The sequence below is a fragment of the Hipposideros armiger genome, unplaced genomic scaffold (assembly GCF_001890085.2).
Source record: "Hipposideros armiger isolate ML-2016 unplaced genomic scaffold, ASM189008v1 scaffold_225, whole genome shotgun sequence".
Lineage (NCBI taxonomy): Eukaryota > Metazoa > Chordata > Mammalia > Chiroptera > Hipposideridae > Hipposideros > Hipposideros armiger.
In genome coordinates, this window is record NW_017731575.1 from 896,631 (window position 1) to 913,735 (window position 17,105).

Sequence of the window (17,105 nt, forward strand, 5' to 3'; positions counted from 1 at the left end):
AGTGTCTAAGTATCAGCCTGGTGTCCCACACTTGAGAGGTTTTGGAAGCCCAACTTGTTACTTCTCAATTAGTCCCTAATATTTTCTCTTTTTTTATGCATACAGAACATATAGGGGATAATAGCATTTTCACCCATGTGCCTACGTCCATCTTTACATTTTACCCTGTTTGCTTTAGATTCTTGTTGAAAGGAAGAAATTATTACAAATAAAATCAGAGCTGCCTGTGTAATCCTTCCTGATGCCTTCCCTACATTGCCTCCTGTGGGGCAGCCACTGTCCTAAATCTGGTGTCTATGACTATCTTGTACATGTGTATATTCAGTAACATTTGCATTATCTTTTGGATTTAAGCTTTATACCTTAAAATGAAGTCATCAGTCATGCTTTTTAATTTTTTTTTTTTTGCAAGAGTCAAAGGGCAATGTGCTTTGTCTCCAGTCTGAATTGGGAATATTGTGTAAATAGGTTTTTGACTTGACTAAAAATAATAGCCATCCCCTAGGTTGATTTATGATTACATTAATCTTTCAATCTTACATGGAAGTTAAAGAAGCTGGCTTCTTGTTTGTTTGTTTTGAGAGGTAACCCTGTGGATAGATGTAGTTCCGAATCTTCTATTCTAATGCTGTTGGGTGTTCCTTTTTTTTTTGGCTATGTGAAAATTTATTAGTCCATTCTTCATCTGATGGGTGTTTTGGTAGTCTCCAGGTCCTGCTGTTATAACCATGCTGCAGCGTCGATTGGAGACCCATGGGAGACTTTCCCTGGGAACACACCTGCTATGGAGGATATGTCCACATTCATCTTTACTAGAATTTTCCAAATTGCATCCCAGTGAGACTGTACCAGCTTCCATAACACCTGTGTAAGGGGGTTGGCTGCTCTGTGTCCTTCAGTTGATACCGAGAATCCTTTCTTGCAAGTAACAGACTTAAAACTTTGCTCATTTGATGGGTCTGAACTAATACCTCACTGTTGCTCTGAATACTTTTTTGAGATTAAATACGGTGTGATATTTAACAAAGTTCAGAATTACTTTTTTTCGTTATTTGTTGACATGTGAGAAGAACAGAACATTAGATGAGAATTCAATTAGAATACTAGATTAGTCTGGATTTTGCAACGTTAGTATTTGCAAACCTTCACAGGTATAATCCAGGAATGTAGTCCATTAATTGTGAAGCTTGCACTGTATCGCTTCATTCAGACAGCTGCTCTGAGGTTTCTCTATTTCTGGGGCTTCCCTTTCTCCTTGGCAATTTCTGATGCTCCTCGGCAGTGCAGACTGCTCCTAATGCTGGCCCAGCAGCTACGGAAATGCCTCCCTCTGCAGTCTCCGTGCGCTCTTCCCCGTCCTGTACTTGGATCCCCATCAATGCAGGGTAAAGTTTCCTATAATTAATGCAAACGCTGCACGCGTTCTACTGAGGCCTGGTTGTCCTGCGGTGTCAATAGGTCTGAAAGAAGTAGTGAAACTAGCTTGGAGGGATAGGTGGGTGGCACTGGGTATGACTGAGTTTTAAGCACACGAGGTAGTTAACTGTATATGTGATGATAGAGAGGGAGATGGCAAGAGGTAGTTACTTTCTCATTTTTAAGTATAAAAAGAAAACATAATTGTATTAATTTTTTTTAACAAACCCCTGCCCTTCAAATTATACACACACACGCGCACATGCGTATGTGTATTTATATCTAATACAGACACACTTTGGATTGATTGGTTTTACTTGGTATAAAATACTCTTGCAGTAAGTATATTGCAGTTTCATTTTTTAATTAAAAGAGCATATATTGAAACAAACTTCATAGTCAGAGAATTAGATGAAAATATAAAAATCTACATACTTGAATGTATACTTTTTTCTGGAAAAGTTAAGTTACTGATAGTGATTCGTGGCGCCTACAAACTACTTAGCTGTCCCCACCTCCAGGTCCACTTGTAGCTCTTCAATCACAATGACCATTTTCATGGAAATGTTCAATCCTTAGAAGAATTTAGAATAGATACTATTTAGGTTTTACTGGACAAGACAAGTGGGATTTGTCTCTTCTACTCTAGTTATCAAAAAGATTAACCCTTTGCCCTCTACATTCTAATTGTAACCATTTGAAAACAAAGGGGTTGTTTGTACGTGGTAGTTGAAAAAAATGAGGCTTTAGGCCAAGTGGAATGTTTCTGGTTGAAGGAGGTAGCAATCATTGCAAACATTTTTTTTCTTGTGTTGCAGGCATCTGTAGAGGCTTCTGGTGAAATCGCATTATGCAAGACTGGATTTCCTGAAGATGTTTACAGTGCAGTCTTATCGCAGGACGTACATGAAGGACAGCCTCTTCTCAATGGTACTATCTCAAAAGATACATACGTACATACAGTGTCTATGCTCTTAAAACAAATCAGCCGTTAAAAAGCCTCTAAATCAACAGTACTGTATAACAAGTATGAATTTTTCACAATCACTGTCATGAGACTATAAGGACCTTATTTTATGATTACAGAAGAGCTCATGAGTCTCTTATCAACAATACTGGAAGCCTCCTGATCTCTTGAAAACTTCAGATTTCTTTCATTTATAATTTACAGTGAAAACCATAACACAACTAATTTTTATAATTTTTCTGCATGTTATTTTACTTATTTTGAAGAATATTTATCAAACATCTGGTTCTGATGGTTTTAAAAATTATTTGCAGCAAAAATCCACTTAGCATTTTGAATTAAAGAAATTACTATACTATTATCTGTGATAAAACATGTCAAACTTTAATATTTAGCTAAATTATAATGAACAGATTTAGCAGGCAGTCTCGAGGCAGGAACGTGAAATCCATATTTTTGTTATGACATTGTTTATAGAAATTACTAGATAGCTAATTTGGTTGTAGCATATGTGAAATTCAAATATAGACTCATCTATTTCCATATGGATCAAGTTCATTATAGTTATCATATGAAGACTCTTGCCAGTAAGTCTAGATAAAATCTAAAATAAAAGAGTATCAAAAGCATTGGTGGTCTGCATGCTTAGACATTTTGCTAAGTAAATTTCTCCAACTCTGGTCCACATAAATAGCAACCTGCAATTACCAAAAATATTTTCAGTGATCCATTCATACTCACCAGCTCTGGGCAGTGCATGATGATTATTTTCAACTAGATGGAATTTGATTTAGATTAGTTTACTTATTGATTGAGGCGTGTTGGCATTAATGTGCTTGGAGTAAGCGGTAGTATGGTATCCTTAGATAACAGTACTGATTTTTTTTATTAGTTTAGTAGGACTAGACAAATGCACTACTTTTAAAAATAATATGAGTATTTTTGTGTGACGTATTACTGAAATGGGAAGCTATACTATATTGGGTTGTCGGAAAAGTCATGATGCATTTTTGCAACAAAAAACAGAAAAAATACATTGACTTCTCTGACAACCCAGTATATTTTAGACAGTTCTGCTGTATTCGAGGCTTATATTAATTTGTTATGAAACCTTGGTTTTTGTTTGTTTGTTTTTTGTTTTTGTTTTTTTTTAGCTGAGCCATCCTGCTACCTGTTGGCAGCTCAGCGGCTGCTCAGCTCGGGCTGGACTCGAACCGCTGTTGCTCAGAGCTCAAACTCTTGAGCAAGCTCTTAACCAACTGAGCCACTCGGCCGGCCCGGTTTTTGTTTTAATTTATTTTTTATTTCAATATTTCTTTTTTTTATTATTGAATATGTAACTTTTAAAACATTTGAAAGGCAGGTTTATAAACATCCTTTTTATAAAGTCAGCCAGCCACTTGCAATTTACTGATTTCTAATTGATAGTGGGGAAAAAAACCACTAAGAACCAAGATGGTTCTCTTGGATATCAATGACCATCAATTCTAAGGAGTTACAAATGAAATGCAGCCATGTAGATTTTCAGGGGTGGAGAACTTTTATTTAATACTTGTGGCAGTTTTTTTAAAACAGCAATTAAATATATAATAAGATCAACGTAAGAACTGAGAAATTTCATTCTTGTTTTCATTGTAATCATTTAGAGTTTATTTAACACTTGGAATTTCTTATGTGCCTTTTGATATATTTTAGGTCCAGCTTTCTTAATGTAATGCTGTAAAATAAGATAAGCCAGTTTGGGTGGCCATTTTTTTAACACCTTTTGCATTTATTCATAATTTGAGTACCTGAGGTCTGTTCTCTCACAAACTAGAAGCCAGGTTTGTGTTAAAAAAATAATAATAAGTCATAGTTCACATATAAAAATATGAGCAAGCAAACACTTGAAGGACTTAAAATCTGTCTAGGATTGCAAAGCCTCCTTCTCTCTGTCTTTTGAAGCTCTCTAGTAAGCATCTCATAGGGAGTAAAAAGTAAACTCAATAAATAAGTAAAATTTACTGAATGTTAGATGGTATAAATGGTATGAAGAAAAATAAAGCAGAGAAGGAAAATAAGGAGAAAGTGTGTTCTGCAATTTACACAGGATGGTCAGGGGAAGTATTGTGTAGGCGACATTTGAGTAAGAATTGATGTTGGAGATGGCCCAAGAGCTATAGATATCTGGGAGAAGAATATTTAAAATAGGGCAAACAGCAAGTGCAAGGGCTCTGAGGCAGGAGTGTGTCTGGAATCTTGAAGGACCAGCAAGGAGCCTGGTATGACCGGAGTGGAGAAAAGAAGGGGCAGAGTTGTAGGGGATGAGGTCACATGAGGTTAGAGCTGTAACAAGCCATGTTGCGTGGCACCTTGTAGGACTTTGGCTTTGACTATGGAAAGGTAAACAGCTATTAGAGGGCTTTCTGGAGAGAAAAGATTTGACCAACAAAATTGCATCATTCTGGCTGTCGTGTTGAGAAGAAAACTAAAGGAAATACGAAGAGGGGAACAGATAGGAGGCTAGTGATAATATAGGTGAATGAAGACGGTGGCTTGGACCACGGTGATAGTAGTAGAGGTAGGCAAAGGAGTTGGATTCTGAATATTAAAAAAGTAATTTATTGAAGTGAAATTCACATAACATAAAATTAGCAATTTTAAAGTGAACCATTCAGTGGAATTTAGTACATCTTAGTATTTTGCAAACTCAGTCTATAATATTGGGTTGTCGGAAAAGTCATGACGCATTTTTGCAACGAAAAACATAGAAAAAATACATCATGGCTTTTCTGACAACCCAATAGTTCCAAACAATTTGCCTCACTTCGAAGTAAAACCCCTTATCCATTAAGCATGTTCACCCAAATCCTCCCTTCTCCTGCCTCACAAACCTTTTGTGTTTGGTTTCTTTCACTTTGCATAATGTTTTGAAGGTTCATTCACATTGTAGCACATGTATCAGTACTTCATTCCTTTTTATGGCTAAATAACATTTTGTTTTATGTATGTATATATGTATATAGTTTACAGTTTGTAAACTGTTCATTTACCCATTCATTAGCTGGTACACATTTGGGATGTTTTCACCTTTCGGCTATTGTGAATAATGCTGGTATGAACTTTCGTATATGTGTATGTCTTGGGCACCTGTTTGCAGTGCTTTGGGTTATATATCTGAGAGTGAAATTGAGGAGTCATATGGTAATTCTGTGATTAACTTTTTGAAGAATTCTCAAACTGTTTTCTACAGCATTTGAACCATTTTATATTTTTAATGTATTTTTAAAAGATTTTTATGAAAATATGAAAGCTAATGTGCACTATTATATTAGTTTCAGGTGGGCTGGGGAGGGGCTGGGACCCCTCGCTCCTCTGGGGATGGGGGACCTCCACAGCTGAGATAATCCTTTTTGATGTTTAATGGTCAAATGTGGGTGTGGGACCAGCCCGTTCTGAGTCTCTGCCCCTCCTACCAGTCTCGTGGTGGCTTCTTATGCAACTCCTTCGTTGTAGGGCTTCAGTTCAGCAAGATTTTAGGCGATTTCAATAATGGTTGTTTTGTAGTTTAGTTGTAGTTTTGATGTTGTCATGAGAGGAGGTAAGCACAGTGTTTACCTACTACGCCATCTTGACCGGAACTCTGAACAATTTTATATTTCAGCTAGCAATATACAAGGGTTCCAGTTTCCCTACAGCCTCCCAAAACTTGTTACTCATCATTTATTTTGATTGTAGACATGCTCGTGGCTGTGCATTGGTATCTCTTTGTGATTTTGACTTGCGTTTCCCCAATGACTGATGACGCTTCCTTAATATCTTGTCATGTGTATCATTTGTACATATTCTGTGGAGAAATGTCTATTCAAATCCTTTGTACATTTTAAAATTGGATTGTTTGTTTTTTGTTTTTGAGTTGTATGAGTTCTTTGTATAGTCTCGATACTAGACCCTTATGAGATATATGATTTGCAAATATTTTCTCCCACTCTAGAGGTTGTCTTTTCACTTTCCTGATGATACCCTTTTAGGCGCAAAAGTTTTTTTGACTTTTACCTATTTTTCTTTCTTGTTGCTTTTGCTTTGCTGTCGTATCTAAGTATCCATTGCACATCCCTAGGTCATAAAGATTTACTCCTGTGTTTTCTTCAAAAAGTTTAAAGGTTTTAGCTCATATGTTTAGGTCACGGACCCATTTTGAGTTAATTTTTGTATGTGGGATGAGATAGAAGTCCAACTTTATTCTGTGACAATGTTATGAAAATAGAGTTGACAGGATTTGATGGTGTGAAAAAAAGAAGCGTTAAGGAGGACTCCATATATTTTGTCTGAACACTGGCAAGGATGTTAGTCACTGTGATGGGGAAGGTCAGGGACTTGATTTGGATCTGTAGAGGTGAAGATCAGAGATGCCAGGGTTTCGGGTTCAGTGGAGTGGGCTGGGCTGCAGAGTGGGGAGTTCTAAGTGTATAAACAGTAAGGAGAGCCATGACCCAGCGTGAAATCACTAAGGAGCTGAGTGTGAGGAGGAGAAAACAAGAAAGAAAGGAAATGGGTTCATATTGAGTCTTTGAATGCTTTGGTGTTAGGAAAACCAGGATTAAGAGAGGGATTCAAGACTGAGAGTCTTCAGGGAGGCAGGAGAAAAATCAGTAGGGTGTGGTGTCTTCGGGCAAGGGAGGGAGTGTTTCACCAGAAGGGAGGGAGTGATCATCTGTGCCAAATGCTACTGAAGGGTCAACTCAAAGGAGGACTGAGAATTCACCAGGTATTGCACAAAATGGAGATAACTGATGTCTTTGATGTGGGTGTATTCACCAGTCAGGTGGAGGAGGGAAGCTGGAAATCATGTTTTTCTTTAAAAGGAAGAAGAGAAACTGGGGGGGGGGTAGTTAGTGAGGGAAGTGGAGTCAACCGAAGGTATTTTTTTTTTTTTTAGATTTTTTTTTTATTGGGGAATTGGGGGGATGGGAACAGTGCTGGGGAATTGGGGGAAGGGGAACAGACAAGTTGCTGTCCTTTTGTTCTTCAATCTAGTTGTGGAGGGCGTTGCTTCACTGGCCCAAGTTGGCACCATCATTGCGCTCTTCTCTGGCGAGGCAGATCAGTCGCCGGCTTCTGGACGGCCGCTCACTGCGGCTGCTGGCCGCTCACGCTGGCTGCTGGCTACATACGGTAGCCCATGGCAACCCACTGCCACAGGGAGTGCAGCCTACGCCGTCGCCGGCGACTCATGGCAGCCCAGCTCCAGGTTGAGCTGTTGTTCAGCATCTTAGCTGTAGAGGGCAGTGTCACTGGCCCTCATATGTGGGATCCGAACCGGGGCCCTCTGGCATCCCAAGCGAGTTCTTAACCATCGCGCCACTCGGCCGGCCCCAACCGAAGGTATTTTTTTAAAGATGGGAGTAACATGTTTGCATGATGAATGGGAAAGAATCCAGTAGGGAGGGAAAGGTGATGCTGCAGAAGAGATAACTGCTAGGACAATAGCACCGAGTAGAGAAATGAGATAAAGTGGGACCCAGAAATCTGTTCTTACAAGTTCCACAGGTGTTTTCATGTACCTGTGTTTGGGAACCACTCTAACACATTTTGTTGAGTCACTCCTAAAATGGTTTAAAATCCTTCGTTTCAGCTTGGTGATTTTATGTCAGCAGAAGGTTTGCTCCACAGAAATGGCAGATAGGATAAAAATGAAAGCCTTGTGGTGGTGTTCGATGATGTAAACAGCGTTTTCATCGCTGTAGCATCCTTGACAGATGGTTACCCAGTTCCTGCAAGAATACCACAGCCGCTCTCTCCCCCCAAATGGGGAGGAGATCACTCGCGTACAAAGCCTGTTCCATCTTTGGAGAGCTCTAACTGTTAAAAAGTGGTTTCTTAAAAAGTTTAACTGAAGCATATGTTCTGAAGATTTTTACCCACTGGTGCCTGTTTCATTTTTTTGGCACCACACTGAGCAAGTCTATTCTTTTTATGTTCTGAGGTCATTTATTTTTCTATTTTTTCATTTAACAAGTTTTTTTGAGCATTTGTCATGTGCCAGGCCTTTTTAGGGAATGGGGCAATGGTGGTCAACAAGACAGGCAAAATCCCTGTAGCAGGAACGTATATTTAGGGATCTTCAAATACCTGAACATAATCACCTGGGCTCCTTCAGTCTTTTCTGCTGCAGGCTAAACATCAAACAGTTTCTTCAGCAGCATTTGAGCATTCTGATTTACTCCTTCCTTTCAAATAGAGGAAACTGAGGTTCCCACTGCAGCTAAGCCGGGGCTGTCTGTGTCTGGTGCACGCTGCCACGGCTGTCTTCTCACCTATGATGTGGCTGCAGCACTTTCAGTGCAGCCCAATGTGGATGGGCATGGTGCCCTATGGCATCGTTCTGGTGGCCCATTTAAGATAGTTTTAACTAAAACTTCTGGGGATTTTTCAGATGAACTGCTAACCATCTTGCACTTACAGAATTGCTATTTGAACTCAAATGTTAGACCCGTAAGTTGAAATTTTTTTCAAAAAGGCCCTAACTTCAATACCATCTGGAGACCCCACTGGCAACCCAAACACATAGTAACCCCAGGAATCAATGCCAGTACTTAATTTAAAATACTCACTTGAACAAAGGGGTATATAGTAATACCTGTAAGTTTTAGATGACATAAGCTGTCAAATTGATGGAGTTAACTATTGCAGATAGATGAATGTATACTTAACGGGGTTTAGATCATCCCAGTTACTACTTTTTGAGATTCCTGCCAAAAAATGAATTTCATTCTTTTAATAAAAAAGTAAAAATTATCTGTTTTCAAGAATGCACATAGCTTATCAAAGCACATCTATAGCTATTACAAAGTCTCCATTTCATCTTGAGAACTTTTATGTCAATAGATGGTTGTCCCCTAAACTGGCAGAACAGAGCACAAAGATGAATGCTTTATGGTGTGTAGAGATCTGAGCACCAAATATATATATATATATATATTTGGCCTTTAGTAACTGTGTTTTGAACTGTGTCTCTGCAGGAGTCCAAAGTTAGCTTCTTTAATTGTTCCTCGTTAAATCTTTTATGGATCACTCTGGTTGGGATTTGCTCACTTGTAAGGGGAAAGTCGACACTTTGATCTATTATTTTTCCTTTTTCAGTGTGGACTAAGTTCCTCTTATGGATACTTTACTTTGTTGTTATTTTGGGGGAAAAAAATCTTTTACGCTTTTTTCCTCAAATGATATTATCTTTGATGCTAAACTCATACTCTGTGTTGTATGAAGAATGAAACTGAGAATGCCAACCACTTTTGAAGACTTGTGTATTTACACCAGGACGTGCGTCTTCAGTGCCTCCCTCCAGGAGTCAGTCATGCTTTGTGACAATGCATCTTTTCTCTTGTGTTTAAGATTTCTGGTATGAGGAAGAGTCCCTTTAACATATAGATTCATCAGATTTTAATTGCATTGCCTTTGAAATTGACTGTTACATATTCTGCATTATTTATATGCTTTATTTCCAGTTCAACTTTTGTTTCTAGTGTCGGATTAAAAAGTACAGGAAATAACTCTTTCAATCAAGTTAAAACTCTTGTTTTAACTTCCTTTTTTTAAACCGCTATCACTGGTTTTCATATTTTAAGATACTTGCGAGTTACACTGCAGTGAGCTTGTTAAAATGCAGATTCCTGGGGCCTACCCTAGATTTTAAAGTCTGGATCCTAAGAATATACATTTTTACACGTGAACTCCAGGTAATTCAAATAAAGGTGCTTTTTTACCAAACATGCATAGTTGGCCTTAGTATATATGTCCATAACAGAAACAAATGTCAAGTTCAGTTATGTTTCCTCTGTGTTTAGATAGTCAAACTCTATTAGTCCAGATGGATTTTTGGAAGTGTTATACTTTGGAGGTTGTATGTTACCTCTTCTTTCTTGCCTTTTTTTATGGAAGCCTGCCTTCTGTCTTTGTTTGGACAGATATTATAGCATCTCACATAGATATTGAGTGATATTATGTTAATGATTGATCAGAACATAGCTACGTACATGATTATTACATGTATTGCATATTTATTTTAACATCTGAATATATTTTTAACCAGATGCTCAAATAAGGAGATTAGTAAATTCTAACATAAGTGCTAATAAATTGATAGTAAGATTCTTCGATTACCTGGTAGAAAAGTTACAGCGAAGAAAACAGCCCACAAGTTCCACTTGCAGTTAATTCCTGGGGCTGAAAGTCCCTTCTTCCTGGCCCCTTCATTCACTTGCTGATGGTGGGGTCTAACCAAGGGCATTTCTGTCAGAGGGGAAGCACCTGATACACTGCATTTGATTTTCCTCTGATATCAACTGGCCTTCCTGATGCTCTCCTTTCATATTGGCGCTTGACTTTATTTAGCAGCTTGTTGGATTGCAGTTTTAAGCGCTACATATAAGGGCCAGTTCATTATTACTTTGTCTTTCATTGCAGAAGTTCACTTTAAGTATACCCAGATTAGCAGATATTGTGCATTTAAGAAAGTGTTGATATGGACATTATCAGAGCCTGGGGAGTATTTGTGTTCTGTACCTTCATTCAGCAAATACTTGTTTTCTGTTGTGTGTAAGGAGGTCACTATGCATTGCCCTGGAAAATGCCAGTGCTCAGCTAATGTTTATTAGTTGTGGCAGTGGGGAAAGTAGTCATAATTTGTGGCAATCATTTAAATTATAAATATTTCTTTGTAGAATTTCTGTGTGGTTTTAAAGGCCGAAAATAATGGGCCACCTTAATGAACTGATCAGAGAAAAATCTCAACAGAGCTGACTATTTGTTCTCCCAATTCCTTTGTGAAATTAAATCCTGCAGATTTTCACATTATGCATATATGTAATTATTCCTTCAGTTCAGTCTCTTAGATTTGCCATGTCATCTTTTGTTGACTTGTCATCTATTCTTTAGATGCTGAAGACATTTATTAAAGCATCTTGTTGCATTTATATTGTAGGAAAATGGTCCCTTATGAGGTAATCTCACATTAACAGCCCAAGTATTGTCACTCCACTAATGATTAGCAAATTAGTAGATAGCATGAATTCTCAATCTGTATTAGTGCTGCATTCTCAAAGGTTTAGTAATTTTAAATTTAAGCGTCCTTGTTGCTTAACCCATCTCAAATAATAATTATAACTTATTATTTTTCAGGCAGCCATTTAAATAAATTAGGCAATTAAGAACAGATTCACCCTTTCTTTTGCTGATTATTGATATATGATGTCTGGTGCTCACACTTTGGGCGTTTCAGCAGTGCTACATGGAAATGTGTAAGAAATGCCTTCCCTTTGACATTCACATTCATTACTTATAAATATGTTGTATTTGCATAGCATTTTGTACTTTTATAGTAGTTTCATAAATTTTATTTTAGCTGCCCCAAATGAGTCAGGTAGGATGGGGAGACCTTTCTGTTTTCACATAATGAAACAGTTCACATAGGTGGAGCGATTCACTTAGAATCATAAGATGAGAAAGTGGCTGAACGTGGTCTGGATTGTCTTCTGATTTCTGTCCACTGTTGTATGGAGTCCTTTCCTTCTAGCCCACGAGGTCAGTGCGTCATACAGGCCACTTCTGAGGGACCATTTCGTGCAGCTTCCACTTTCTCACCCCCCACATGCCAGGACTCTCTCGCTTCTCTGGGTTTTTAAAATCCATGTTGCCAGTCAAGAAACACATTCATTTTCCCATCCCCACCCTCACTCCCCCACCCCTGGTCCCAGGAATGGTCATAAACTTTGCTCTGTTTCTTTGAGATGTTAGTAAGTGCACCTGGATTTCTCAATTCTTTGGTCTTGTTTCATCTTTTTAAACTATGATAGGTTCTCAAAAACCCTTACCTGTGTTTTCTTTGTTGTCTTGGGGGAGCAGTTAGTTTGTGTTATCACTGTCTATCCAGCATACTGTAAGCCAAGAATGTTTTCCACTTATAAAATAGAAAGTCATTTCTATGGATGATCGTAGGAGACAAATGTAGCTCTCATGAAGCAGCATTTCGGTTTTGCTAGATACAGTGACCAACACTTAATTGGGCACAGATATGGAGATGGACCCTTGTGTGTGCCCCAGGATACTAGTTGTTAAGGGACGATCTAGCAAATTAGAGCACTAGAGAGCAACAGGAGACTGCATACAAATGCGATTTCATGGATTGATAATGATAATAGAGTTTTTATTTATCAAGTGACTATTATGTGCCAGGTTCTTAATAGAAATTATCTTTAGTCTTTAAAATGGCCCAGCAAAAGTGGCAATCCTGTTTTATAGGTAAGGAAATTCAGATACAAACAGTTTTAAAGTGGTTTACTCAAGGTATACCATTATCAAGTGGTGGCACCAGGAGTTGAAGCCAGGTTTATGGGATTTCCATTCCTGTACTCTTCCTCATGGACCATGCAGTCTCCATAGGGCTTGCCCGAAAATTCAGGCACGTGGAGGATGAGATCCAGCAGAGATGAGTCATTGGAGAAGGCACTTCAGAGAATGGCAATGTGGATAGATAAGGAGTATGTATGTGAGATCAGATTGACACAGAAGGAAGATTTTTATTGGAGAATACTCCTCCAAAATGCAGACTGGTGGGACCTTGAGTGCCAGAGTGAGAGACTGAGTTGGCTGATGTGGTGGGAGTCATCCAAAGCTGGGAAGGGGAATTAGGCAATTATGGATTCTGGAGAGGACAGTATGGATGAAGCCAACTTTAAAGGCTGTAGGCAGTAGGTGAATAACGTTTTGTGTAAATCAGCTGTGTAGTGGACATCATGGCGGCCTCCCATGAGATCTCTCTATCGGTAATTCTGAGCATCTATGCCTGGCCGCCCTAAGAAGCCCATAGTTTTAGGAGAATTTTAGTCCACCTCTGGTCCTAAGAAAGAAGCATCAGGGTGCTGTTGCTGTGACTGCAGTGGAACCTTGGATCAGTGAGGTCAAGAGTGGGAAAACGGTGCTTCCTCTCAACTTGTCTTTTGCCCCCTCCTTTCGGCAGCCTCACCCCCACCCCCCACCTCCTGCGCTTGCCTTCCACAGATCTTTCCCTCTCACTGGGAATAAAAAAGCACATACTCCGAAGAGTTCTTTTTGATCATCGATGACTTCTAGGCAGAGGGGAGAGAAACTTGGCCCCTGATGCAATTACCAAACAGCTGAACTAATATCGTCCTGAGCTTTCCTTATTCCTGGGCTTCCGTTCATGTCAGCAGATGAGACCCATCGATTGTGTAAGGCAATGTAAGAGGAGTTTTCTGTTACGGGAGGTGAGTCGCATCCTAACTCACAGTGGGTCTTACTGAAGGTCTCAGTGAGAATGAGAGCACAGACTTCATAACTCTGGGGGACTCAGAAGCTGCTCTGTGTGATTGTGGCCAGAAAGGGGAAGTATCAAGGCACAGAGATGAAAGGTGTTGATCGGAGTCTGTGCTTTTCTTCTGTGTTCCTGACATGGTGGCTAGCTCTATAAGGTAGGGACTGTGTCCCTGATTTACCCAGTACTTTCAGCCTAGCAAGTGCCTGGCAGATCCTGGCCTCTGTACTATTTGATAGATTTAGTGAATGAATGAGTATGAATACAAGTTTGGAGATTTCCTGAGAAATGAGGTCAAGGAGGGTATTATCTATTGATGGGAATAGTATGGAAATGTTTTGAAAAATGAAGTCATAATTGAGGAAGATGGAAATGGGATGCTAGCTTGTGAAATTGGTGGAAAGTATTTGGGTAAAAAGAAAATTTAACTAAACTGTAGAGACACACTGTTTCAGGCCACGAAAAAACTGCTTTGGGAACTGTTTCTTTTCTACTTTATCCTTCATTTTTTTTTTTTCATCTTAAAATGGATCAGTTTTTTTTCTAAATGTCTTCCAAAATATTTTGATTTTCTTATAAGACCATATTGTAAGATAGAAAGTAGAGGAAGAAAAATTAAGGGCTTTTTCTAGGTCAGATCTTAATAGAAAATCACCATGGCAGTGATTGATGTGCTACATGAAGGTTCTATTAAAGTGTTCCTGTAACTTGCCTCAATGTGGAAATAAGGCGGTGTCATTAAAATCCCACAATGTGCTTGTATAGGGACTTTGCTATGATCACCTCTGCTTCTGTGGCTTGTTTTGTTGCAAAATAGGGATGCAGAAGTCATTCAGAGTGTAAGAGTTTTAAAAAAATGGACAAAAACTTCACTGCCAGAGGATTATTTTTTTCTTTACCTCTTTCTTAGCCCATTTGGGCTGCTATAACAGAATACCATAGGCTGGATGTCTTACACACAACAGAAATTTATTTCTCGCTGTTCTGGAGGCTGGGAAGGCCAAGATCAAGACTGGCTGATTCACTGAGGGCCTGCTTCCAGGTTCATGGATAGTGGTCTTCTCACTGGATCCTCACATTTTATAAGGACACTAATCCCATCATGGCGGCTCCACCCTCATGCCCAAATTACCTCCTAAAGGCCTTACCTACAAATTCCATCATATCAGGGAATAGGTTTCAACATAAGAATTTTGGTGGGCCACACATATTCAGTCTATAGCAAGTTCCTAGCAGAAAACAAATTTTAGTATTTTTGAAAAAAAAAAAGATATATTTTATGATTCTTGATTTGTGAATAGGGAAAAAGAAACAAAAGGAAATGAGCACTTTCAAATAGTGTAGAACTTAGGTTACCTTATTTTAGCTTTTTGTGTGTGTGGTTGTAGGTCATTCTGTCAACAAACTATTTGGTATTTGTTGATCCAAAACGACATTTGCTTTCTTAGATTTTTGGAACTAATTCTTTTTGGTGATATATCTGGTTAGCTGAGGAAATGGTGTAAAGAGCTGTTTTAAAAAATAAAGACTGCATTGAATAGAGGAGTATGTGTGTGCTCATATATATGTCTGATTCTAAATTTTTAATTAACTCTTGAAGGGAGCTCATCAAAATCTAGGATTACGGAAGCCTTAGCCTCCCTTGGAAATTTAATTCCTTCACTATTCTAGACTGCTTTAAAAGAGAATTGATTGCTCTCACAGTTGAGCTCCACTTTGGAAAGTCTTGGTAGCGTTAGCTCTCTGCGCCCCAAAGGAGGTAACACAATTTTAGATTTCAGTCACTGGGGATGGAGCCCAAATCCTCTCCGTCGGGGCTCCCTGGGAGAGGCCTGCTCAGCTGCTCTGCTCACATCTTGCTCTTCATTTTCTCACGACTTGTGTCACTTCATTCTGTCTTATGGAAGCCATGTAGGCTTGGCTTCACAGATGTCCTATTTGGATGGGTGTGTATACCCATGTCTTTGAAAGCAGTTGTTTTCAAATTGTTATAACTAAGAAACATGGTCAGAAACACATTTTACATCACAATCCTGTGTTCTTATATGATATACACACAAAACGATACACTTACCCTTGGCAATGATGTATTCCATTTTCCATTCCATTCCATTTTATACTAATAATCTGTTGTTAAAAAAAATAAAAATAAAAATAATCTGTTGTTATCTGTACTTTGAAAAGCATACATTCGCCCTGTTTTCTAAGGTGGAAGGATACTCAGCCCCAGAGTTTCCAGAAGTGTTTCTGTCTGTTCTCCAGCAGACGTGGACCTGTGATGACCAACTATGACTTACCCGTACCCATGGTCACTCTTGTTAGTGTTGATGCAATTCCAAAATGATCATAATGCCCCTAATATTTTTTTTACTGAACATTGTGTACTAGATATGAAAGTGTTTTTTTGTGCATTAACACGTGTATGCCTCACAAACATCTGTTAGGTATGAGCACTATGATTGTATGTATTTTTGATAAATGAAAAGAGAGGTCCATTATTCTGCTAAGAAAGTAGCAGAGGCACCATGCTTAATGCCATGTTATTCCAAAAATTCTGCTTTTTGACCTAATTATACTTTTCTTATGCAGTTCTAGATGTCCTAAAAGTGAGTAATAAAAAAGGTATATAAATTATGGTTACTGACATAGAATTCACTTTTTATAAGCTAATAATTTGTATTTTCCAAGTTGTGGGCTGGACTAATTGATATTCATCTGTTTTGCAATTCATAAGCTGGACTTTCATTAAGAAAAAGAAAGTTTTAATATTTTATCTTTGGTTTATCCTTACCAAAGACATCAAGGCTGACTTCTTTCAAATATTTTTTTGTAATTACCACAATTAAAGCAAATTTGCTTTAGTTGTAGATAGATTTTTATGTGTAAGTAGTTGTGTTTCGTTTATGAGTTTAGAATTTTTATAGCTGTGATTTCAAACTGATGGAAGTAAATTTTTTTTTCAGAGAAAAATAACTTAGTATTAGAAATGTGTCAACTTTGGACTTAATGATGTTTTGAAAGGGAGATTATCATTTTCAGTGGAATAGCTATTAACCAGATCACACAGTGGCAATTCTAAGGTCTGTTTTCCTATATAGGGGACAAAAATCACATAATATGTGATGCCTAATTGTTTTGAGTGAATTATGATACATCTGAAAACTATATATAAATTTCTCATGTCATTGGAGATTATGGGTGTGACCTGTCGTTGCTGGTTGCATTCAGAAATGAATTTACAAATTTACTTTCAAATGTAAGCAAAACAGCAATTTACATAGTATTAGGTTTGTACCACTGGTATATCTGCCAGAATCCAATAAATAATATATATTGAACGTATGGCAAAGCTCATGTTTTTGCACCCTTCTGTGGGAGGTAGCCTCATAAATAACGGGGTTAATGTTATAC

General features: G+C 38.3%; 1 protein-coding gene across 1 annotated transcript in view; it reads left to right on the forward strand.

Annotated features, from left to right (window-relative positions):
• Nucleotides 1-17,105, forward strand: part of CDH2 (cadherin 2) — a 236,461-nt gene that overhangs the window by 42,417 nt on the left and 176,939 nt on the right. The window contains exon 2 of the mRNA XM_019654571.1: nt 2,235-2,346. Within this exon, the coding sequence (XP_019510116.1) occupies nt 2,235-2,346 (112 nt within the window). The remainder of the gene's footprint in view (nt 1-2,234; nt 2,347-17,105) is intronic.